At 43.4% G+C, this 27,293-nt stretch overlaps 1 protein-coding gene across 3 annotated transcripts in view; it reads right to left on the bottom strand.

Annotated features, from left to right (window-relative positions):
* CREB5 (cAMP responsive element binding protein 5) overlaps positions 1 to 27,293 on the bottom strand; it is a 353,305-nt gene that overhangs the window by 37,194 nt on the left and 288,818 nt on the right. For all 3 annotated transcript variants that reach the window (XM_078663497.1, XM_078663496.1, XM_078663498.1), the window contains one exon: positions 108 to 434. In XM_078663497.1, the coding sequence (XP_078519623.1) occupies positions 108 to 434 (327 nt within the window). The remainder of the gene's footprint in view (positions 1 to 107; positions 435 to 27,293) is intronic.

Genomic DNA, 27,293 nt, shown 5'->3' with positions numbered 1-27,293 from the left:
AGTACACACCACTAGTTCAGCTTTAGGTAAGACTGCAAACAATATTGCACAACAACACCATTGAAGAGGTTTTCAAGAAAGATGCTGAAGACTAAAAAAACACCTACCTGTGATTGTCCTCCGGGATGCAGTGGCGGATGTGGCGAGGTTTGGTGATGTCCTGGGTGCGTGTGGAGATGCGAGTGGGAGTGGTGGTGCGGATGGCTCTGCTGATGGTGTGGCGGTGGGTGCGGATGGTGTGGGGGATGTTGGTGCTGCTGATGCTGGTACGCATGATGAGTCGGCAGTGTCTGATGCTGATGTGGATGTGAGTGGATATGGTGGTGCGGTGTTTGTTCTTGCCGAGAGTTCATCATCTCCATCATGTGGCCCATTGAGTTCATGTTGCCATTTGACATGCCTGTTGGATGATGAGACAATGCTGCCTTCAATCGCTAGAACAAAAACAGAATATTGAGATCTATTAGGCTTTCAGAAAATATCTTCACAATGACATTGCCTGAGTTCATTTTCACAAATACTCAGGGTTCTATAGTATTATGACAAAGAGGACAGCACTTTTTAGTGGTCTGTCTATGACACATGCTTGATTACCACTTCTGTTCCTCCACTCATCATCCCACATTTTTAAAACTTTAATTGTAAAATTATTTTAACAACAGCATTACTAAACAGCTACAAACATTGTACCACTTTCAATGCCACATAACATTACATTGTGATTTTCTAATAAAATACACATTTTCACTTATTCATGCTTTATTTCTTTAAGAACTTGCATTTTATGTGAAGTTAAAGGTTATAATGTGCAGACTACCTGTACCAATTTAGATCTTATGCTTTAACCTTTCATTGCTTTTTTTAATCAATTTTACATCTGCCCATACTGGACCTGAGATAGATGTATGACAGTCCTGCACTCTTTTTTCTCTGAATATTACTCATCTCTCTGTAAAATGGTGTTGTATGGATGGGTATCACAGTCCAATGAACTTCAGTAGTTGGTGAAAGTTGTCCTTGACAGAAGCCAATGTAGTGGAAAAAGCACAACTCCAATTCAGGCATATTATAGATAGAAAACTCCTCTCCTCATTGTGTCTATTGATGACACATTTACCCCAATGATCACCATGCTATCATTGTATTCCCTCCCATGTGTTTGAAGTACTAATATTCTTAATTCATAGACCAAAGCCTCCACTAAGCCAGGGGGTCTATTATCCCTGCTCAACCAATATGGAAGTGAGGAAGTACATGAAATACATAGTTGTTTGGCTAAAACAGGAGAGGCACAGAGGTCAGTGGAATCTGACAGAGGTTGGTCACAAGGCCAAACCAGTTTCACTTCAGGTGTGGTTGCTCTGTCAATCCTAAAATAACCCTTTCCATGCACATGTGAGACAGTGGCAATCATAAGATTCTGGAAAGTTTCGAATTTTAGTGCTCTATATCTATAGAAACAGGAATGGAAGCACTGAGACCTTATGATTAATTCAGTATTAGAGTCTGGTCTTCCCACATACATGATCTACCTCTGTACGTTTGTCTAGGCTGCGGCACGCACCTGGTTAACAATGCTCCTTGACTACTGAGTGTAAGAGCAACAGGAGGGGACCCATAAACCAAGTTGGGATGGGTGTATAATGCAAATAGGAACAGTTCCCAACAGGTATTATTTAAAAGACAATTTTCACAATGTATGCACTTCGCATTACAAAAAATAACCAACAAGGAGTCACTAGAATTTTTTGAAAAAGGTATTATTCACCAATTATAAAAAGAGGGTTTTTTCTTTCACATGGCAATACAGTTGAACAGCACTGTACAGAGGGAATCATGTGACAACCCAGTGGCACTTGGTGAGTGGTGATATATACAGTGGGTGACTGTGAAGGTGTAAGTGCTAAAGTGAACAGCGTTGGGATCTTCATCAGGACAGGGTTGTCGATATAGCCTGGCTATATCGACAACCCTGTCCTGATGAAGATCCCAACTCACGGGGATCGAAACGCCGTCGACCTTACAGCATAATCATAAGACGCATATTAAGTTTTGTGCTCCTGTTAAATTCCTTTAATCATGTTCTAAGTGACTACAACTTGATCTTATTTGGAGCCATCATTGTTTTATTATTTGTCACTATGCGCCGATCACGCTGTTCACTTTAGCACTTACACCTTCACAGTCACCCACTGTATATATCACCACTCACCAAGTGCCACTGGGTTGTCACATGATTCCCTCTGTACAGTGCTGTTCAACTGTATTGCCATGTGAAAGAAAAAACCCTCTTTTTATAATTGGTGAATAATACCTTTTTCAAAAAATTCTAGTGACTCCTTGTTGGTTATTTTTTGTAATGCGAAGTGCATACATTGTGAAAATTGTCTTTTAAATAATACCTGTTGGGAACTGTTCCTATTTGCATTATACACCCATCCCAACTTGGTTTATGGGTCCCCTCCTGTTGCTCTTACACATATTACGAGCAGCTGCATAGCTGCGAGAGTTGTACCTCAGTGTACCTCACTTATAGTGCCTCAGCAAATAAGGCATTCGTCTGTGTATTACCCTCTGGCCTACACAAGATGTCCAAGGAGTCCCTGACTTATTCAGAAGAATATATCCAGTCACGGTTGACCGGTCCCTCATTACTGTCGGGAACGCCACTGACCGCGACTACATCCACTGCTCCCAACACCTCCCGTGCCCTCCTGGACAAACTAGAAAAGCTGAAGAAGAAACAGATCAGGACTGATCTACACGCTCGGATGCTCACGGACTACCTACGCTCAGGCGTCATCCCCTTAGGACTTCAAATCCGCAATACCCCTGCTATCTTCACACAGGACCCCATGTTTAGAACCAACTTTAGCTATTTAGCGACCACCTGCTCCCGTCACTGGATGGTCCTTGGTATAGACACAGCTATTGAACACAGTCGATCGGAATTACAAGAAATCGACGAATTAGAGAAACTTATTCTGGCGGACACAACCATAATTGATGCTCAGAGCCTCTTAGAGAAGATTAATGGCACCATCTCCACCTTCAACACCTTTGAAGTCAACAAAAAAGTGAACAAAATAGAGAAAGACATCAAAAACTACAAAGTGGAGAACACATACCCATACCTTAACGAGGAGTTTTTCAAGACTCAACAGAACCCCCCCAGAACACACAATTGGGGAAGAGTTAGAAACAACCAACGGGTCACCTTCTCGGTCTCCTCTAATAGCTCTGTGGACGACACTGACGCTTCTACGTCTGCTTCCACCTCTGGACCCCAACCCCTCTTGCCACCTGGTTTTTTAGCACGAGGCCGAGGACGCGGACAACCGCCACCGCAAAACCGCCCAACCAGGGCCAGACAATACCAACCACCGGTACCAGGCAACCGTCAAACACGCAATCGGTACTACCAATGGGGCCCTCCACAATAACTGAGGACATAGCAGCCATCACCACCTCAAGAACGGATGACTCAGCCGCCAACATCGCTGGAATGACCATCCCCATTTTCAATTTGTCTAACCACATTCTAACACACGAAGAAACTACCCTTCTGTCTCGAGGTCTCTCATTTGTACCAACCGTCAGAACCAACTTTTTGGAACTACAATCTAACCTTCTAAAATTCTTCAGAAGAATTCGGTTGAAACATTTTTTTGCTGACAAACCAGATTATAGAACTGATCAAATCTCTCCTTTCCGGTTACCCTCCACCTTCAATCCCCCTTCCAACCAAATGACACCTGAAATTCTGGCGTTTGAACGACTAGTCATGAAGGAAGTAATGGACCTCAAAGTCACACCTCGGTTCATTCCTTACAACCTTCCCTTAATTGAAAAAGAAGCTCTCAACTCCCTTCAAAACAATCCCGAGATTGTCATCAAACCCGCTGACAAGGGTGGCGGGATTGTCATTTTAAGTAACATCCAATATGACCAAGAGATTGAACGCCAACTCACCAATACCGAACATTACCGCATTCTCTCAAAAGACCCCTTGATTGACATCAGACAAAAGATTCTCTCAATCACAACTGGAGCCAGAGATCGTAACATCATAACCAAGAAAGAATTTGAATATCTGAATAATCCACACCCGAGGACACCGGTCCTATACGTCCTCCCTAAAATACACAAGGATGCTAGCAATCCTCCTGGACGCCCCATCGTGTCGGGATGTGGCTCCATACAGGAACCCCTGGGAAAATACTTAGACTCGATCATCAAGGAGTTCGTACCTGTCACTGATACTTATATACGAGACACTGTGGACCTGATCAATACCATAGAAGATCAAGCCTTTGATCTTAGCAACCAATTACTGGTGAGCATGGACATCGAGTGCCTTTACACCAACATCCCCCACCGAGAAGGACTCGAAGTTATAAAGAACCTCTTACTCTCCAGACCTCAGCCAACAAAAATCCCGACTGACTTTGTTATGGATCTCCTTCGTGTGGCTCTACAAAACAACTATTTCCTGTACAAAAGTACTTATTATTTGCAAATTAAGGGAGTATCCATGGGCGCTTGCTTCGCCCCGAACTTTGCTATTTTATTTGTACACGACATGGAGAAATCCTTGATCCTTAATTCCATCAACCCATACCGGCCCAAAATCCATCTGTGGCGCCGGTATATAGATGACATTTTACTGATCTGGAATGGAGCCTCCGATAACCTTCTTCCTTTTGTTGATTGGCTCAATACCGCACAGGAACACCTCAAATTCACCAGCGACTACAAATCCAATGATCTACCATTCCTTGACGTCACTATTCATGCAGAAGATGGTGCCCTTGGTACATCTCTTTTCCGAAAACCAACGGAACGTAACACCTTGCTACATTACTCAAGCCACCATCCGAGAGGCCTACGTGACGGACTTCCCTATGGCCAGTTCTTGCGGATCCGCCGGAACTGTAAATGGCGAAAAGACTACTTCAGGGAGGCAGACATATTGGTCAACAAGCTCATCAACAGAGGCTATCCACGACGTTTGGTTACAAAAGCAAAGAAACGGGCTTGGTACAACCACCGTGAAGACCTACTGATGCCAAAAAACCACAAAAAATCCATGACTAGAATCCCGTTTGTCTCTGTCTTCAGCCCGGACAGCAACAAAATCGCCAAAATAATCAAGAAAAATTGGCCGATCTTACGCTCCGATGAACAATTCCATGAACCGCCCTTATTTTCATACCAAAAGGGCAAAAACATCTCTAACCATCTTGTACATGCCATCACCTGGCCCACCCCGGAAGCGAAAAAGCACACCATCACAGCCGCCTGGGGTTTGAACCCAGTGATCGGACACTTCAAATGTCAATCCTGCAGTGTCTGCGATCTGACTATCGACACCAAAGAATTCATCTACAACGGACACACGCACCAACTTACCCACCATTCAAACTGCAAAACTCAAAATGTCATCTATGCCATCCGTTGCCCCTGCGACCTCATCTACATTGGTCAAACCACCCAAATGGTGAAACAACGGATAATCCAACACAAGAGTAGGATTAATTGTAAAGTCCTTACTGCTCCCTTGGTCACACATTTCATGGAAAAGTCTCATGTTGACACAGATCTCAGATGGATGGTCATTGAAAAACCCACATTACCCATCAGGGGGGGCAATATGGCCACTCTTCTAGGTAGAGCAGAATGCAAATGGATTTCACGTGTTGACTCGGTCAACCATGGGCTGAACACTCTTGATGAGTGGACTAATACCATTACTGTTTAATTTCACCAATTTGAGGACGCCCACCCACATATCCTGATGTAATTAACCCACCGGTTTCAGACCAAATGCCCAGCTGGGCATTTACCTCATGTAACCACCATCTCTGCGTGAGTGCGATTTTATCCCCCTTTACTTGATGTCAATTAACCCACCGGTTTCAGACCATATGCCTAGCTGGGCACCAACTTCATGTAATCACTTCAAACCGTGCTCCTTCACAAACCGGTAATTTAGCAAAATGCCTAATGTGTTCCCGTTTACCTATACTGTAATGTTTTTTACCACCAGTCACAATGCAGGATCAATTGTTCCTGATACTCTAACTTCTTCTTCGGTCCCGCCGCCGAGCGCAGCTCCGCCTCCACGCGGCTACTTCCTGTTTGTCCATGTTGCCTGGCAACACGCTGACACGCTCCAACCCCGCCCCTTCCCTGAACAACGCCCCGCCCCTCCCGCGGACTCGGCTCTCATAACTTTGACTGAGGCCACCGAGCCCCACGTAGCTCCGGCATTAATTGCTAGCTCGACTGGATCCAAAGAGCCCTCATCGCCCCCAGCCGCCCTGATTCATACAGGTAAGCTTGAGATACGCACACACCGTGCGATCTCCTCACGATCCAGTTAGCTGCCTTTCCCGCCATGGTTGGTTTCTCATCCTCGTTACTTTTCCCTCCCCGCAGGCGCCGCTCGACTCCCACGCTGATCGGATTCTACTCATTCACGATCAGGTAAACCCACCTCACGATCAGATAATTTGCCCGCACAGAGACGGCTCCTCCCGCCCTGTGCCCCGAAACTTAATTCATTCCTTTTCTATCTGCTCTCCTGCAGCTATCAACTCCTGAGCGATCACCTGGACGCTAAGTCACCAACAGGCTCCCGCCTGGGTGACTATGTAAGTTTCCACTCCTTCTTGCGTCCCATGCCCACCAACCCCCCCCCACACCCCGCCACCATTTAGTGATCGCCACCTAGTCACGCGTTAGCAACACCATAACCGTACTCCTGTCATGTCACTAGTCACTTAATTTTTAATTTAAATTTATTATTATTCCTCCCTAGTCTCCTACTGCCTGCTGTTAGCCCCAATTCGCGCCACACCAGCACAGTCCTCTGCCCATACCCCACCAGCGGTGCACGCCCTAGTCACTCCTTACCCCCTCCCTACTACCGCCCTCCCCAGTTCCCCCTTCTCAATTGCCCTTCTCTCTCCCCTTGCAGCACTGGCTATATCGACAACCCTGTCCTGATGAAGATCCCAACTCATGGGGATCGAAACGCCGTCGACCTTACAGCATAATCATAAGACGCATATTAAGTTTTGTGCTCCTGTTAAATTCCTTTAATCATGTTCTAAGTGACTACAACTTGATCTTATTTGGAGCCATCATTGTTTTATTATTTGTCACTATGCGCCGATCACGCTGTTCACTTTAGCACTTACACCTTCACAGTCACCCACTGTATATATCACCACTCACCAAGTGCCACTGGGTTGTCACATGATTCCCTCTGTACAGTGCTGTTCAACTGTATTGCCATGTGAAAGAAAAAACCCTCTTTTTATAATTGGTGAATAATACCTTTTTCAAAAAATTCTAGTGACTCCTTGTTGGTTATTTTTTGTAATGCGAAGTGCATACATTGTGAAAATTGTCTTTTAAATAATACCTGTTGGGAACTGTTCCTATTTGCCTTGACTACTGAGGGCGCTCGGAAGACCTCCAGGAGAGTGAGTGCAGTCACAGACTGCCCCAACCTTATGGATGCCATTCATGTCACCCATTATGGGCCAAATTGCAGAGTGCCTGTGGCGAAAACCTATCAGTGACCCTGCTGAAGCGCTTGATCTTCTTTTGTAGGGAACATTGATGTGTCCCACAGGGTGGTACAGATCAAGACTGGCCTCCCCCACATGTTGATCCATGAGGCCTCCCTGAGTCCCTCTGAGGTTGCTCCTTTCAAAGTGTGTTGAAGAGTACATTAACTGTGGACCATCTTCAAGGATTCAAACAGCGAAAATGTGGCACAGATTCTCTGGCAAAGGGACTCCAACATTTGCATGTGGTGAATCCAATGGCATTATCCTAACTCATTGATTGGTGATGGTCTAGGATGGCGGTCAAATCAACATAATTGAACTTTGCAGGCCAACATAAGGTTATCAGCCAATATACCACACATGTAACTGACCAATATTTACACATAATGAATGTCTCAGAGAAAGTTATTGTTCATAGGATTGTTCATATTAGACTTTTTACATGTTAATATGAACCTGAATGTATTAATCCACATTACAAAGGACCTACTTAACATTCATTTAAAATTCTAGAGCAGAAACACTTGTTCCTATAAAGGCTTTCCTGTTTCTTTCTAAATATCTGCATGTCTATGATTTGCTTTAGCTTCAGTGACGTGGCAGTCTAAAATCAAACTAGAACCTGATGTGCTTTACCAATGTATTTAGTCATTTGATGTGAGTTTTCTCTAGCCTTTAGTACAATAGTATTTGAAACTTTTTACTTTCATAACCGTGTCTCTCACTTTTAAAACTGGAAATGTTTAGTGTGTAGCTTTTATGTCTCTTACCTTTTATCACATGAAAATTGCTGTGCATAACTTGGAGTGCACCCCCTTCAACTTTATATACATTTTCCACTGTATACCTTTTTCAACTTGTGTAGAGCAAATGTTTACCTGCCACTGTGTGATGTTCAGAGGATATTAATATTGAGCTCCTGAACCATTCGTAATGTGTTACTTTTAGTGCCAAGATGCCTACATGTGACAGTGTGTAATTAAATGTATAAATGAGTAAATTATTAACATAGCTTATACCATGTATTTTACTCACATTGGGACTGATTCACGAAAACATTTAAGTGTATATCAAACAAAGGCGGCCCGTAGTGGGAGTGCTGCTGGGCGCTGACGTGGGGCGGGGGAGGGGCAGGGTTGGGGTTAGTAAACTATGGATTACGTCCGATTAGACGTGAGTAAACATATTAATAAATAAAACGATTTTCGTTGCGCGTGCTGCATCGGCACATGCGATGCAGTGCACGCAACTAAATTCGTTTTATTTATTTATATGTTTACTTACCTGTGTTGGGCCGTATTCCGTAGTTTACTAGCCCCCACCCTGCCCCTCTCCCGCCCCACATCAGCACCCGGCAGCACTCCCACCACCAACCGCTACTGATCCTCATATACAATTAGCACAAATAAAAAGAACGGTGTCCTCTTTGTGCAGTTGTACAAATGAAATTGAAAGTTTTGGAGCAGATTCTCAAAGACATGTAAGAATATGTCAAAGAGTACTCCTGTAATAATACTTGGAGTACTAATAAATGCTTGTGTGAATCGACTGAAATATCTTGTGTAGCTTTTACATAACGAAGAGTTAAACTTTAATAAATGTAAATATTTTGTACAATTTGTTTTGTTTCCTTATTTAGAAACGTTGTCACAAATACAGCAGCTAAAAGCAGCCATCAAATTATTATTTGTGGTGTTGGAAGTCCAATGCTACAATATGACTAGCCGAAACTCGATTTAGTGATGTCATTGTTTTCCAATTGGAATACTTTCAAAGGAAAATAACCATTATGCGTACAAGAACATTGGATTACCTTTTCAACATTGAAGAGCCATTATTTTTAATGAAAACACTGAGAGAAACAACATTCTCAGCAATGTGCTAATAATATGTATTCTTTAACTGTGATAACATTTAAAACAATGCCACTTTTGCACAGTATGATGTGTACAAACAAAATAAACAATCATGCATCTTGGACTCTGTAGCTTTTACAAATGTGTGCCCTTTACATATTGTAACTTGCATGCTTTATAATTGGCTTTTTCACTTTAAACATTTTCATTGATACATAATAGCTGTTTTGACTGTTTCTTTCATAAACTTCAAACTGTAAATGTAGAGCTTAAAGACAGTGTAATCTGGACGGTGTTTAATATTTGACATAACTATAGCATTTAATGACTCATAATTTACAGCAAATAAATGATCCATCATTCATATTATTTAAACAGTAACTATTCAGGGTGTAATGTTTCTGGCGTATGACTTTTTGGTTTTTACTGAGCACACCTCCAGAAATACTAACTTTGTAAATCAGTACTTTAGTGTTGAAAAAATCTCCCCATGTTATGTTTACTTAAATTGTGCGATTATGCTACAATGAGGAGTCACTTCGTATCATAACTCATGAGCATAGCTAATAATAAATGTATATGCGACGAATTATGTTCCTTGATCCTCAACCTAGCATTTGCATGTGCCTTTTCTAATAATTATGTATATTGATCTTGGCATTATTCCAGAATAATTGACGAACAGTGATATGAGTACTGTGTTGAAGGAAACTTGAGCTATACTCGGGTTGGCAAGCAAATAACTGATGGATTTGCAGTACTTCCATTTGTATGCATGTTTGCAATATCGTCCTGTGCATGCTATACATGTGACACCTTCCAGATCAAAATTATAGACGACATGCACGGTCAGCTACAATCCCAACATGTGAAGCCCATTAAAATCATTTCTTCATAGAATATGGGATGTGATTTCATTCGATTATTTCGAAATTGTATTCTGACTACAAAGGCATTGCTAAATAGGGCATAAGTGGTTTATCTTGAGTGCAAACTGCATAGCTACCCCTTTCAAATCCGAAAGAAAGCAGAAAACTAAGAGTATATAACCCATTTATTATTCATGTACAAGGCTGTGGCTATTACCGTTTAATGGGTTTCAGCAGCATACTGTAAATTGTTTTATTTTCGTTCCATAATCCATCCTAGCCAACCCATTTATCTGCAGATAGTAAAGTAACAGAGCCAGCTGAAAAAACTGACATGCAGCTGGTTTCAGTCGATAGAGGTCATGTCACTTCGGTCTGTGTATTTTACAAGCGCCTTGCCTGCTGTCCCCAAAGGGAGGGTGGAACAGCTGTGCTGAATCTCAGGCCTGGGGTGGAACCAGCTATCTGCTGGGCCTCACCCAGTCCCAGCGAGGAAGCTACTTCTCCACCTAGTTCTTATTAACCACCAGCTATTTTACTATTCGTAATTCATAATGAGGTCAGTTCCACAGCACATAGCAGTCATCAGCGTACAACTGAATACCAACAGCAATGCAAAGCATATGTATGCCAGGTGTATTCCTAAATTAACGCTGTCAAATGAAAACATGTGCCAAACTGCAAACATTTTGATTAGCATCAGACCAAATTCAGGCATTTAGAGCCTAATTTAGCAAAGTTTAAATCGCCAAGAAAAGCTTGGAAAGAATTGTCCAGATTTACATATAGACACAAATCTTTACATTAGGCTACATGGAGCAGAGAAGCCAGCAGATTGTGATTATACACCACCTTTCAGGGAAATTAATGGGAGACAAACTGATTTCCAAGAGCATTCTCAATAAGGAAAGCTATCACTAAAACCACGAGACAGAAAATGTGAAACAAAATGCATCAACTGTGAAGTTAAAAAACCACACCCTTTGTGCACACCTGCACAGACTTAAGCCTGGGAGGTGAACTCCGCTCCAATCCCTCGCAGTATGCAGAGTTTTCTGCAGTGGGAGTTCCTAAAAACTCTGCAAAGTGGAGGTTTGTTCCTCACTCGCACTCGTCAACATCAATTTGGCGAGCGAGGAAAATACACCTCCTGGTGAGATTTTTCCTCCCTCGCGCTCTTCAACGTCTAGTTAGTGAGCGAGGAAAATCAACCTCCTGGTGAAATTTCTCAACGCAGGCGGTTGGATTTCTCAATGCTAGTGGTCGCATATGCTTCGCAACCGCTTGCGTTCAGAAACCTTAAATTACCCTCCAGCAGAAGGAAGCAGCGCCCTCTTGCGCTGAGCATGGTGCCACTTGCGATGATTTTCCAGCAAGGGACAATCACCCGGCGCTGAAAATCACTTCGGACAGCATGACCCTAATGTACTCCACCGCTTGCGGAACGCGTACCTTGGCGGAGACTTTTTGTCTCGCAGAACTATGCAAACTCCGCCCAGGCATACACAGAGTATGTTTAACTGTGCTACCGATCAATATTCAAACACCAACAATATCATTCACAAATCAAGAATAAAGATAGCATTTGTTCAGAGAAGAATAAAATTACAAACAACAAAAAACATAAATCAAAATCAAACACTGCAAGTAAAGTAGAAGAAGTGTAGGATGCTGAAAGCAGGCCACTGTGGCATTTCTTCTGTCAGTGTATTGGAAGGCCTAAACTATGACAGGAGGATTTTTTGCTCTGAATTAATGTGGTCAGGAGTGCTTGATGGCAGGTTACATATATCTGTTGAATGTCGGGCAGCAAGTGAGTTATGAACGTCTAAATAACATGTATCTACATGCAAATGTATGTGCATTTCTGGAGGTTTTTTTTTAAAATGTTGCCTTCATAGCAGAACATATGCACATTGCGCCTTACTTAGGAAAGGTAAGGCAACCCCCTAAAAAGCAAATAACTTGAAGGTCAGGGAAAAGGGGGAAAAACAACAAAAACTACGAATAAGTATAATCCCTCTAAAACTATATTTCTTTACATAAGGCTTTTATAAGCTCATACCTGGGGCACAAAGAACACTCTATTGCACACAAAACTGATATTTCTTTGGTTTCATCTGTGTATGTAGTGTGGTTCTGGGGTGGATAGTATGTATGTATAGAGTATAAGTGATGTGGAGTGAGCAGAGGTGTGAATGTGTATGGGGGATTGTGAGTTTGGATATTGCAATTAGTTGTCAATATCCATATGTTGATTTCAATTGATACAGATTCTCTGTACTGTGTTTTGCACATGTTTTGTCTATAAAAAAGATTGTTATATTTTTATAAAGGTGGTCAATTTTAAATACTATATGGCTTTGTATGTAATAATATAAAAGATGAATGATCAAAAATGAAGAAAAAGAAATAAAATGTGAAAAAGAGAAATATCAGTTTTGTGTGCAAAAGAGTGTTCTTTGTGCTTTAGGTATGAGCTTATTAAAGCCTTATGTAAAGAAATATAGGTCTAGAGGGATAGTACTTATTCGTAGTTTTCATTGCGCCTTACTTACCTGTGGCTCACTTGTAGGCCACCACTTGTGAAACTGCTGTCTGGTCTTGGTTATATGTAGTTGTGGTGTCTTGCGCTGGAGTAATGCGGGCTGCATAGTTTGAGTGTCTCAATTACCACTTATTAATAAAGTAGAAGGACCCACCAGACACCCTCTTCAGTCAGCAACAATAGAGGGAAATTGTGGCTGAGCCTGTTTACCGTATAAGTGTAGGGTGGACAAATTGAAGGGGAAATCAAAACATTTTAAAGCACGCTGATGCCTCAGGATGGGCTGTAAGGTTAGGGCAAAGCAACCCTTTTGTAATGTGAGGGTGATATTTGATGCAGTCTGCCTATGCACTGTCAGGTTTTAGATGCACTCGTTACCTGGGAAAGTTCCTGGTTTTTTTTTAAGAGAAATTCTCCTAGGTAGCACTCTCTGTGCTTTGTGTTTAACCCCAGTCTTCCATCTTTCTTTACAGATGTCTTTTTCAAAGATTTTCTCACCAGCTCTGGAGATTGTGATTCAAGTTACACACAGCAACATCATATTGGCATCTAACAGTAGTGGCCACTGCATAATGCATTCACTTAAGGTTACAGTGAGGTTTATTATATGAAGGGTCAGGAGTAAAAGATGAACAGCATGATATATCTTATTAAAGTCGGTGCACAAAATCAGAATTCATGCCATTGGGCATATTTCGTTTTTTGTGAATAACACAGAATCACTTGTAATTCTTCCATCTTTCGCCCCATGCAGGCGTTACCTATAAAATATGAAATGGCACGATAGGAGGCCCACATTTTAATTAACTGCAGGCGAACTTTACTGCAGGATCCATAGTTTGACTGTGCTAGCAGTGAAATCAAAACACAGGCCACACATGTTCACCTCCTTCCTGCAGTTTCATGTTTCGAGTTTGGGGATACCATGGTATTAGTTGATTGCCCGGTCTAATACATAGTCATTGGCCCCTGAAACAGGTGGGGTGATTATTAATTGCCTAGGAATGCTGTTTCCAATCATCATTATTGCGTAGTTTCCTCCTGTCTATAATTGGTCCAAAGTTCACCTCCATCTTGCAGTTGAGGGGAATTGAATACACTCTTGATTGGCAGGAACAACTCACAAAGAAGCAGTTGTCTGTGACTTGGAGATGAACATAGAAACAGTTGAGCATATCGTGGGTTTTCCATCAGGTAAACTTACTGGCTCCCTTATTGATGACAGACTAGCCCGTTGATTGGTGCAGCCACATGCTCTGGAAGCCTAAATCATAGTTTAATTGCCCCTGGTATCATGCACGGCTTGGGGAATGGAATTTGCTGTGGATTGATACTAAAGGGCTGTCACTGACACTGCTGTCGTACTTCCAGCCCTAATGCTGAGTGCCGCGCTCAGCAGTGACCATCAGTAATAGGCTACTGCTGAACAGGGTGAATTTGAAGGTGGATGCAGAATAGATTCCGAATAGTAACTGATTACAGTATGTTAAATAAATAAAAAACATCATTTTTAACAAAACACACAATCATGGAATACTATTCATAAGCTACATTAAGTCGCGGGATGGGAAGGCAAAGCCAGACCATTGAAGGGCCTGTGATGAACGCCTACCGGGGGTGGGATCACCAGGAGAAGGAAGGCGGTAAGCCAGCGAAAAATCGCAGCAAGCCCACGAAATTGGAAGCAGGCGATTCAAACCCCCAATATATATTGCAACCTGCAGGACTCTTTAAAATATTGGCGACAACAACTATTGAAATGTAGGCCAGTGCCACAGTACCTCTAGCCACCATTGGAACTGTTAAACACCTAAAATATGTTTTCTCTTATTTATTAGAATTTCACGGACTATGATTTATTTTGTATTTAGTCACAACAAAGCATTGTACAGTTATTTGTTCACCTAGAGCTCGGTACACAGCAATCGTGCATTCATTACATTGGAAAGAAACAGGACGAGAGAACAAATTGTCTTGACATTTATCAAACGTTCATGGATAAAGATACAAAATATGATGATCTTTTTACTGAATTGCAATGTTTGTAACTCCCTCACACAGCTTTTTGGAAAGTTCAGTGGGATGAGTAATCGTTCAATGACCGGACATTCGCAGCCCTAACCTTGCTAAAGCCAATTTAAGCATTTGACGCTTGTATGGCTGTATCATAATAACCATTAAGTTGAAGAGTGGTAACACCTATTAACTGAGCTTACAAAAGGCAGATATATATTATGAAGTGCTTTTTAGGCTCAAATTATAATTGTGCGCGTTGTATAAATAGTTTTAGTATATAGTAACTACCACAAGTATCACAATGGTTATTTTAGTTATAGTCAACTAGGTCTTTTGTGCAATTTGACATTTAATAGGGGAATAGACTTGTACGCTTCTGAATGGCAGATCACCACATGACTCTAGCTAATCATAGATTACCACAATTAAAATTTCTGCCACTTCCGTCCACCAATGGAGCAGCACTACGATTCCACCACTTTTATGATTACCTTTTGCTAGTTTCTTTAATCTCATATATTTTTTTTTCAATCAATTTTTGATGCCACAAAGAATGATTTTCTTTGTGGGATCACTGAATTGATGATACTTTATTTCATGATATGGTATGAATGACTGGACAGAAACAAAGGCTTGTCATCGGATTCATAGGATAAGTAGTTGTCTCGCATTTCAACCAACAGTTTTCTTAAATGTATCTTGAAAAAATAATCTGTTCTGTACTTATACACTTTTGGATGTGCCTACTGGGTCTTTCATATGTCACACCCAAAATAATTGTGTGCTTGAAAATCAGTATGCCTCTACTCTGAATCCTAGAGGTAGAGGCAGTACATTCCCTTAGCGTTGCATTAAAATTGTGATTTCATATATCTCTGTTGCCAGTAGCAACACACTAGCATTCAAAGATATGCAACTATATAAAAAAACACAAGAATATATAATTCGTTTAGTGATATTTTCTTTCCAAGTTCTAGCTTTTACAGAGCTTAACCCCTCCCATGCTCATGACGAGCTCAGCTCGTCATGAGCCACGGCGCTCCGGTGCTCATGATGAGCTCAGCTCGTCATGGCCCGTGGAACACTCAGGTGCGAGGAGAATTCCCCTCCTGTGCTGAACGTTCCACGGGAGCCAATGCACCTGTGACATGCTCAGCTCGTCATGAGCACAGGAGTGCCGTGCCTCACGACGAGCTGAGCTCGTCATGAGCATGCGGGCGCTGTGCGCGCCCCCCTCCCCCCCAGCACAGCAGGTGAATAATCCCTGCAGCGAAGGGATTAAAATATTTCACTTTCATTCAGTTAGATAACAATCTGAATAAACATTGCCTTGTCTTGGATAATACTGAGAAAGAACATTTACCTGCCTTGCAAATAGCCTTCCTGGCCCACTACCTCTACCCTTGAGACCCATCATGGTGAATACTGGATGAAGTGATACGGTTATTGCTCTCAGAGGTCATTGTCTTGAAGAAAAATGTGTTAAAGAGCGGCATCTTACCCTGCCTTTTCTGGTAGATTACATTTCCATTGATATAACAAGAAACATGAAAAAAGGAAAGAGAAATATCTAAGTCATTTTGAAGTTGGGAGAGTCCACGAATGACTGATTACAGGATTCTAGTCTGTGGTACATGAATTTCAATAGATGTGAAACCTTTCTGACCACCAAAAAAGCATATATGAGCTGCTCAGCCTTTACGAGTGCTTGGAACACTTGGAGCCTTTTAGTCGTGATAACACCTGTTAGCTTCAATAAGCCCTCTCAGGGTTCATGGAACTCTGTTTGGTCAGTCTGCGTCCTTCACCCTCTGTAGAGAAAAGAGCTCTGGAAAATGTGTCATTGAAGAATCATTTGAGTGGTGCCACCAGTACATCCCTCAACCATGTGTCCAATGTCTGCTGTCAGGAAGTAGCTTCCTGTGCCTAAAGCATTTGCCTATTCTTCATCCATGCTCACTCTATGTTCCCAACCAGACAATACAAAGACAAGTGTGCGCATTACAGGCAGCCGTGGTCTGTGCAGGTAACAGTGGTGGGGCGGTGAGGCTGGGTGGAGGGGGTTTCGAGGGACGATGCCGAGGGAAAATTAAATAAATAATTAATTTTCGCTCAGCATCGTCCCTCCAAATCCCCCGGACCCACCACTGTTACCTGCACGGACCGCAGCTGATTACAGTTAAAGCTGATTACATTCTGATGTTACAGGTTTATACCCATGAGTGCAGGTAGATCGAATATAATTTATGGGCACATGAATGAAAAGATCATCTGTGGAAGCTCATTAGGGTTATGTGGAGCCGAACATAATGAAAGCAATGCCAAGACAGAAAGAGGATAGGATGTGTAAACTAAGGTAAGATGTATGGAGGTAGTTCAATGAAAACAGGCTGAAGAAATGGGAAAATAAATGAACTTACTCGCTGGCTGTGCTCATGTATCCTTACAAACAAATGATTAGGAAGTATTAGATTAAAAATGTATCACAGAAACATACACACACATGGTGCCCTCTCTGCCCTGCACACCTTCAGCATACTCCACTCACCATCACTATGATCAGTCCTGTGCCTTATTTGAGTGCCTACCCTTAATGAAAATTGTGATCGTCGCCATACACCTTTTGATGTCTCATCTCACCAAACTGGTAAAATATAAACATTTGTTTTTCAGTGTCAAGACCCCCTTCATTCACAATTCTCTGCAATTTTGTGCTGGGATTATTTTCCACTTAATTCTGGACATTTTATTTTTCAGTATTTGTTTCAAAGCCATTTCCCTGCTCATATGTGATTACTTGTCATATCAGTTTATTTTTTAAATCAGATTATTCTTTCCTATTACTTCACATTTCCAACCTGAACATGCTTTAATAGTAGAAAAGTTTTTTTTAGATATGTCATAAGAAGGCAGCTATCAGTGATTTATTGTTACTAAGGGGCAAATTAGGATGGCGGGCGGCATTTGTCCGCCCCCCATCCCAACGTAAAAAGGGACCGCCCGCCATAAGGGCGGGGGTCCTGTGGAGGCCATTAGGATGCGCCTGCCACACTGGCGGGCGCATCTCACATTTTTAACATTGCGGCGGGCGGTGCTGAAAGCACAGCCCGCCGCAATGCTAAAAATGCATGCATGCATTTCAATGCACAACGTGACAGGCACGTTGTATATTGAAATGCAGGGGGGTACCATGGGTCCCCCCCATGTGCACCCCCACCCCCCAGAATCCTTGGGGGCCCGCAACGGGCCCCCGCAAGTGATTCCCGCACGCCTCGTTGCCGCCACGGAAAGGCAAGTGTCCGCCCCCATTATAATATGGTTGTCGGTGTCTAGCAGACACCACCACCGTATTAAACTCTTTTCCACCCGGTCAACTTGTTGACCGGGCGGAAAAGCGGCGGACGGTCTTTCCGTCCGCCGTGGTCCCCCCGCCATAGTAATATGGCAGGGGAAATGGGTGGCGGGCAGAGATGGATGTCGGGCGGATCGCCACAGCCATTCGGGCAGTGGCGATCCGCCCGACATCCTAATGGGGCCCTAAGTGTCTAAAATATACATAGAATGGGATTACTCTCACCCCTCATGCTTTTGGCTGCTTGGTTTATCATTCCCCTTTCCGTGGAATTCTTGCATCGCAATACACAAGGGACCATTTTACGTCTAAAAAAGCTCACAGGATCATCAATTCAATTCTTTATCTCACATAGCATTGTGTACATAGAGGAATCTTTTTTTTTTTAACTGAATCATGATTTTGTTTAGTGTTTTAGTCAGGACTAAAAATGCAAGCCAGACCATGGGCTTTGCCAGTGTTTGTTCAGTATTTGCTCACAAATAAACATTTTTTCTTCATTTATTTTGTAGGGTTTTATATAGAGAGGAACATGACCCAAGAGGGCATCAGAGCCCTTTACAAATAGTCAGGAACAAATGAGAAGGAGACAAGTAGGGCAAAACAAAAACATGATTATGAGAGATACAGGCGTTCACACATGTATCTATTTTAATTATTCATTTTAGGGAAAACATGAGCATGGTGAGACTCCTAAATCGGTCTCTATGCCACACCTTAAAACTTGCTCCTTAAAAGGCACCTTCACATTCCTGATTTGAATTATCTATCTATCTATTTATCTATCTATCTATCTATATCTATCTAGCTACCTAGCTAGCTAGCTATCACAGGGTATTTTCTAAATCTTTGCCTATCTCCTACATATTCCCTTAGAATTGACCTCTTTCCCTCTGTTTTGCATTTTCGTCCTCTACTTTCTTGAGTTATTGTCCTGCAGTTTATTGCAATTTTAAAAGTTAAAATCTAACATTTTCTGTATTTTGCATTTTCTGAACATCATCGAATGATTCTGTTGTATAGTTCAAGTGCCTCTAGTAAAGATTTATCTGTTACAGGAACCTCAAGTTTACACAAAGTACAAGCTACACGGACTTTAATTGGGCACACCTTTACATTAATTTTCAGTGCAACTATGGTGCATGTACCGCCAGTCTTTTAAACAAAGTTCATATTATGGCAGTGTGGCACACATTGCCATGCCAAGTTATTTTGTAACAAATTCTTCGACAAGACTGAACCATGAAAGAAAGAAAAGGAACATTTTAATTTCGAGGCCGTCCCAATTTTCATCATGTTTTGCTGTTCTCATGGGGGGCGGAAAACGGTAGATGTTTTATTCCATGCCAATTTAGTGTCTATTAATTCATGTAAAGACAGCCTGGGAGCTATTTGGCATCAGAGCTGTGCTAGAACACGATGAGAAAGAAGACACTACAGCAGGCCTGCCAAGTATCACGCATTAGGAGTGACACTAACGCATTTCAGCGTGGTGATCCGCATCACCGCACTGAAACGCAAAGTCACGCATAATTTGCATAGTGCCTCCTAAGACTTCAAGCCCCAAACTAGCACTGCTAATCATGCAGCATTGGAATGGCAAACTGACGCTGTAGTGGCAGCGCGCCCTGGAGCTGATACCGGCAGCTTGGGAGCAGCTGCGACAATGTCGCAACCATTCTATTCAGACACAGCGCGAGGGTGCGGGATGTAACATCCTCCTCCCGCCCGATGCGACGTGAGCGGGTGGATGCAGTTCCTGCGAAGTAAATTGTGGGAGGCTGCCTGCAGTGGGAATGAGCGCTGCTGTTAATTCAGGATTTTTTTCCCAATATGTAAACCCTGTGTTCTGACCCACCAAACCAACCCCACGGACCGCGGCGGCCTCTGGAACCCAGAGCACACCCGTTATTGTGCATGCCCGGGCGGCGTGCTTTGTTCCGAGAACCGTTGTGACCATGGCTGAGCTCACACAGGTGGTGCAGGAATCATGGTGCTCGCCTGGCTGGCAGCGCTTGATTGCACCTGCTGCTGCCGGGCCGCCTGAGCTCTGTGGCTAAATTATGGCATCCCCCCGCCGGCTAATAATTATTTCTGAACCGGGGACCTGGCCGGCCGAGGGTCAAGAAATGGAATCCGAGCCCACGTGCACCATTCAGCCAGAACAGCACCACGAGCCATTGTTACAGTAGAGGCAGCGCCGGGGCCAGTGGCAATGAAGGTGGGTGCAGCAAGCATTGCTTTGTTTGCAGTATGTTTAACAGCACAGCGGGGGCAGACAATATCTCACGCCACCGGGACCCAGCACACTCGGCCGCATCGCCACCAGCTGGGATCAGCTGCCCAGTGACATGATGGATAATCAGTGCCTGAGAAAGCATGTAATGTATTAAATAAAAATAATCAATTACATAGAAGTTGCCGTTCCAGTTCTGAGCTATGTGCACTTTCATTTCTGGTGCTTTCCGATGTTTGTTTCCTCCTTCAGCCTGTGCCCCAGCCCGGCCCCCAATAATTGTTGCAGTCACCTGGCAATACTAAAACTTTCCTTCAACACGTCCTCCATGTCCGGTAGAGTCTGAGCAGGTGATATTTAGGTCAGGTCCGCCTCTCACAAACACGGCTAACAAAGGACTGCCAATCTAGCAATTTTTAACACAATCCATACTGGTTTGAAGTTCGCTAATTCACAAAAAAAGGTTCTCATTATTACACTAAATACAAATATGCATGCCACCTCACCAGCGTTACGACTAGGGAGAGACTGACTTTTCTACTGTACAGCAGCTGAGAGTGCATGATGCCGGCTGAGCCAATGAGTGTAACACACATAGAGACAAACTTCTTAAGGACAGCAGCAGTTACATTTTTTTTCCTAACCTAGGTTGTGCAGTGTAGTGTTTTGACTTTACTAGAGAAAATGTAAGTCGTTATTAAATGAATACTACCGCAGGGATTTATCACAGCAGAGATGTCCGATAACCCTGTTGAAAGCACTTGAATGTACCAATGATACATTGCATATCTCCAAAATTACGATCAGTTTACAAGGGCACTAGCTTAGTTAGTGCCCTTCCATTTCTGTGATTTGTAGCAGTTTGAATATTTTCTTAGTTTCTTCATGCTCAAATGAGTGTAATTTCTAAAATGTACATGTTTCCCTCATCTTTACTACCTACTTTTGCTCGCGAGAAAGTGTCACTCATAGTGGTTAAAATGTCACTCATAATTACACTGAAATTATAGAAATGTCACACATAGCAATCTGAAACCTTGGCAGCTATGCTACAGCACTATGCTAACGAGCCACATCACACGGCGCTCTCCGACAAGTATCTGTGCGCTTGAACCGCAGGGCTGGAACGCATCCTGCCAGCAAGGCAGACTATGTCTTCCTCACAGGACTGCCTGGTCTTTACTGCGCAGCCGCGGCCGAGCACCTCCATAGCCTATTTTCAGAGTGGCCCAGTGAGACCTTCTCTTACCGGGACTTATTTCTGCAGTCTAGCCACGGTATGTTATCAGAAAGAGCAAAATACAACCAGGCAGCTAATTTTTCAAATGTTCTCCTGGCTAGTGGTAGCGACACATAATTTATCATACTTTGATGTCGCTTCAGCCGGCAGCTAAAAATAATTATCTGTTTAGTAATTCAATTAGGCTGCTTATTTATCGGCGTGGGTGGGAAGGTGGAGGGTCAGGACTGGTTTGTCTGTGACCTCAAGAAAGTGCGCGGCTGACCCTTGAACTCTGCTTGGAGTGCACCGACTGCGGCGCGTGGGACGCGTTCCTTCAGCTGATTCGAGCAGCGTCTCGAGCTCCGAGGTCGAAGTCGAAGTCTAGTGGGGAGGCTTTACAACGAAGAGGTCAGGGGATATGCTCTTGCTGACCAGAGCTAAGAGAATTTCAATTTGTTAATGCAGTCATTTCTACTGCTTTCGCTCCAAGAGGCAACCGTTCCTGTTTCCTATAAAAAAATAAGCTGCCCTAAATTTCTGTATTCTGTACACGAAACGCCTTCTTACTTTTCATCATCTATAAAAATCGCACAACACTGGGCGCATGAAAACAAATATTTACTCAAAAACATGACGGCTGATTCATCAAAATAGCAGGGATAGTTAAATGACGTCACACGCTCTCACCCAGATTTACACAAAAAGTGTTAAATCTATTCCCTGCTCCCCCCCCCCCCCCCCAGCTGCTGAGGGACTGGTACTTCGATCTGTGGGGCGGGTTCCCTGATTTGGTCCTGCCTGTATGGCGGGGGGGGGACGACTCTTAGCCTGTTCCTGAAGAATGCAGGCAAACATAAAACACTGAAAATACTACTGTGATATACTGAAAACATCACCCACTTAGCCCTAATAAAAGGTTACTCACTAAACATATTTAGGGTGAAGTTCGCCAATAGCATGTTGGTCAATCATGTATGTAAGCGAGATTTAAAAGGGATAACTAAGCACAAATGCAGTATTCAAAATGTTAAAAATGTGCACAGTTGCCAAGTCGCTCCATAGTTTGTGCGTCACGTTCAGACAGTGCACATATTTTAGTCAAAATATCAGTGCATTTTGAGACTTGTAGTTTTTTGTTCAACATTGAAAGAAAAGACTCAAAAATATAGTATATAGGCATGCACAGAGAATATGGCTTTTAGGCATGGCTGGCTAAAGGAGATACAGAGAGCCATGGCTGAACTGTTCTGACTGGACCAAGGCTGATTTTCATGTGGTTGATCTCTGTCTCAAGAGGGACTGTGTGTGAAAAATGATGGACTGGATCATGGCCTAATAGGTTGCAGTGGCAGATACTTTTACAAACATTACACCTATCGCCTGTGTGTTTCCGCAGTGATACACACACTAAGGGCCCCATTAGGATGGCGGGCGGATCGCCCCTGCCGGGCCGGCGCTAGTCACCGCTGGCCCGGCGGGGGCGATCCGCCACGGAAAGGCATGCAAAGTTTGCACGCGGGGGCCCGATGAGGGCCCCCAGGGACTCTGGGGTGTGGGGGGGTACCTATGGTACCCCCTTGAATTTCAATGTAGAACGTGGCAGGCACCGCGCAGTGCCTGTCACGTTGTGCAAAATAACCATATTTGAATTCCATGCTGGATGTGCCTAAGGACTGAAGCCAGATGTCCCTGATTTGGACAAACTAGTCCGAAACCAGTCTGTGGTTGCTTGTGTTCCAATGTGGTGGGGATGTGACCTAGCCATTGTGGCTGGACTGATCCTATTTGAGAAGGACAAAGGCTGATTTGCATATGGCCGTTCTCTGTCTGAAGTGACAAAGTGGGTGAACAATGATGGACTGAAATGCAGGCCAAACGTTTCCCAAAGGCGGAGACTTTTACAGGTATTCCACCCATCACATTTGCCTTTCCACACATAACATTGGACCAGTTGCCAACTGGGTATGATACTATGAAAAAAAGGAAAGAATGAACATTCATGTTTGTCAAAAATTCTTGGACACTGTAGTCCATCATATAGTTTGCTTTCTTTACAATGTATTTTTAGTTTCACATATAGGATTTATTTGCAAGAATAGAGAGCACCATAGAGCATAGCTCTTGAGCTAGTCTTTCATTACACTTGAAAGGTTTGATGTGCTTATTTGTTTTACAGTGTGTATATTTATTGTGGTGAATTGAAAAGAACGACTTCACATAAGTTACGTTTACATTTTTTAGCGGGTGTGCCCTCAAGCCAATCCTTATATGATTCAGACTGGTTGCAGGAATTAACAGCTTGTGGAATAAATGTAAGTATGCGTGTTTGTCATTTTTGGGAGCACTGACGGAAATATTTTATGTGATTGGGGCTTGGCATTAAACAGTTTGAAGTTCTGTAGCTATGGTAGTGCCAAGGAGTATAACCTATGGAAAACAATTAGGGCTCTTGGACTCCTGTGTATATTTTTATGTGTTTTGCCAGGGCCTTCTTGATCTCTCAGACTAAAGGGGGCAAGTGCAGTGCGAGGGGTACAAGAAGGCAAACTAGGGGCCTTCCTAATAATGTACGACTATGAGAATCTGCACCCTTTTTACATGCTTTCTTCAGCTGCAGCTTTCCTTTGTAAGGTCACTACTTCGTATATTCGTTTGATTACTGCAAATTTTTGACCATAAGGAAACAACAGCAATCCTAGGTATGTTTTGCTCATTGCATATCCCATACACAATGTGTTTAGAAACGGGCAGTGAATCAATAAGGCCACACGCAACTGGTCGCAAAAGAGGCTGCCGATAGAGAATACAAACTTAAAATTGGATGGACAAGTCTATGGTTCGTGTTGGAGACATGGGACCAGATTTTGTCTGACAATTTACAGCAGTGACAGATATTTTTGTGGGGACATTTGCACTGACAACTAGTGAAAGATCGCATTAACACCTTTTAAGCACTGCTGTGATGTAGCATTTTCACCTACAAGTTTCGTTTAGCAGACAGGAAACAAAGAAGGGAAAACCAAACATCTTTCTTAATTTAAAGAGACAAACCATTTAAAAAGTAACACATTTTCTGTAAGACCACACACCAAGCACGTAGCTCCATAAAAATGTACCCTTCTTCGCTCAAGCATTCTACTTATTTGTATGTTTAATAATATTAGACAGTAAACACAACCACACATTTCAAAAATTCTTGAAACCATTAATGCTAGTGTACATGTTTGGTACCCTTTGAAGCCTGCTGAATAGTTTCTTGTGGAGACCAATGCAAATGATGTTGCAGTACTCGAGGAGTGCCAAGGCAAACGCTTTAGTCAGCTTGATTATGGACTGTGGAGGAATGGGAGGCTTTTCAGAGGGCATAGCTACATGCCACAGTGTTTGCTCGAGGAGCAGAGGTGATGACAATGTCACATTGAATTCTCAACTTTCTTACTTCGGGTGAGGTTGAATCTCAGATTACCAGACTCTGTTGTTGTGGAGCCGTAAAAATGCACAGGAATTGCTCCTTCATCCTGTCAAACACATGGACGAAGCATGAGTTAATGTTGGATGAGTTTTTAGTACAGGTTCCTGAGTGGATGTGTATTTGAGAGTTGTTGGCATACATTTGGAAGTTGTGTGGCACGGCCCAGGTAACTGGGTATGTGGATATTTCAATTCACTTCATTCAAACTTAATAATAAAGTTACTAATTCTAGGTGCTTGAAACAATTGTTGGATGGTACTCAATGTATAGGCCCAGGAAGTATAAATTGCTGGGATGGTCGTGCCAGAATTCTAATTTGTGACCTGTCTCTTAAGCGCTGATATCAAGTGCTTAACAAATTGAGCCATGTTGTCAGAATATGCTTAATTGAGTCACAGCAGAAACCTAAGGCCTTCATTTACTAAAATTCTACAGCAGGATACCATCACTTTTTTTGTGGTAGCTCAATGCAAAATCCATTTTGGGATTTACAAAGCAACGCAAATCCTCATTTTTGTGGCTTTCGTTCAAGTGCATCCGCCCATGTATTTTGATGCAAACCCATATTTACAAAGACTTGTGTCGGAACCCCTTTCAGAAGACCATGCTGCACATCAGGGTTACTGGGCCCAATCATGGTGGATGAGGCCTTTTATTCCTGATGTCCTGGAGTCTGACCTACTACAGATACCACTGAACTGGACTAAGTACCCCTTCTGCACGTGTCTCTCAGTGGTAGTTGAGGTCAAGCAGTCAAGGCTCCCTCGGGGGATGTATGTACAGGTCAGTGAACATGACTCATAACTCAAAGTGCAAACAATAGGAACAATAAATCAATGTCCTGCCAAATGCTTGCTTTTATAAGAAAAGTAGTATTTTATTTCTAACTCGCAACAAAGTATGACAGTCATAACCAACAACACCATCCCCCTTGAGGTTGAGACTCTAGCAGTTGTCAGGTGAATCTCTGTCACACTTTCCTTCGTGTAACATGTTCAGGGTTATTCCCCATTTACAGTTGGTCGCAACTGGGGATGCAAGTATTAGGGTTGACTCAAAAGTTCCCTTTTGACTATTCAAGACTTCAGTCTAAACTGTCTATGGTGTCGCAGCACCTTCATCAGTGAATCCCTCGGGCCCCAAAGCCCTTAGAGAAAGTCTTACCCACTCCTGCAGCATGGAAGCATTTGGCGTACAGCGGTTGACCTCACCCCGGGCACTCACAAGTTCAGATTCTGCTTGGAGAAATCAGGCTCCTTGCGAGACATGCAGCAGTGTCAGGTGGATGCAGGCTCACTCTTTGGAGTTGAGCGGCCACTCTCCCCAGTGATCTGAGCAGCTCTCAGCAACGGAGTAAGTCAAGTCCTCTCTGGTGGGGTGATTTAGTCCCTCGATTCCCAAATGGAATTCCATGAGGGCGTGTCGTACTCTTCGGTGTCCTCCTGGTCAACATGGGGTCGGTCGGGGCAGATCCTTTGGTGCAACTAGACACACCAGTCACAGCCTCAATTCAGTCCCTATCAGCCCCTTCTAGCACACAGTGTTACCACCGTACCTTCTGGGCACAAGGTAAATTCCTCATTTGTGATAGCCCACACTACAGCAGCCCCTTCTGGTGTACAGGGTCACTGCTCAGGCATCAACGATCCTTGGCACGCTGGTCACACAACTTCTTCACCGGTAGCCCCCTCTGGCATAAGGGGTCACCGCAATGAGGCCGTGTCGACATGGAGCCCTCCACACATCGCTCAATACTTGGCTCAGTCAACGGCGGCCCTCTCCTGGCACACGGGGGTAACCAAAAACAATCTTGGACACAGGCTGCAGCCCAATCATTGCAAGCCAACTCCTGACACCTGACACAGGCAGTCCTTATGGTAGGGCTCCCCACTGGACCTCGCTCCCTCCAATGCTTTCTTCTTCCTCACAGGGCACACTGGTCTTGGCAATTAGGCGTACAGTGGTGCTCCGGGCACCAAGGCAGGTGTTCTTGGTTTCCCTGGGTGATGCCCCCTCAGCCAGCAAGGAGACAAGCCAGCCTTGGCCCCCAGTCCTGGTCACAGACAGAAGCCTTGCAGAGCTTCCCCTGTTCACACAGCCCATCTTGCTGCATGGCAGATGACAATTTGTTGGGGACTT

The sequence above is a fragment of the Lissotriton helveticus genome, chromosome 10 (genome assembly GCF_964261635.1).
Source record: "Lissotriton helveticus chromosome 10, aLisHel1.1, whole genome shotgun sequence".
Classification (NCBI taxonomy): domain Eukaryota; kingdom Metazoa; phylum Chordata; class Amphibia; order Caudata; family Salamandridae; genus Lissotriton; species Lissotriton helveticus.
Note: the sequence above shows the minus strand (reverse complement) of the source record. Positions and strands in the feature narration are given on the sequence as shown.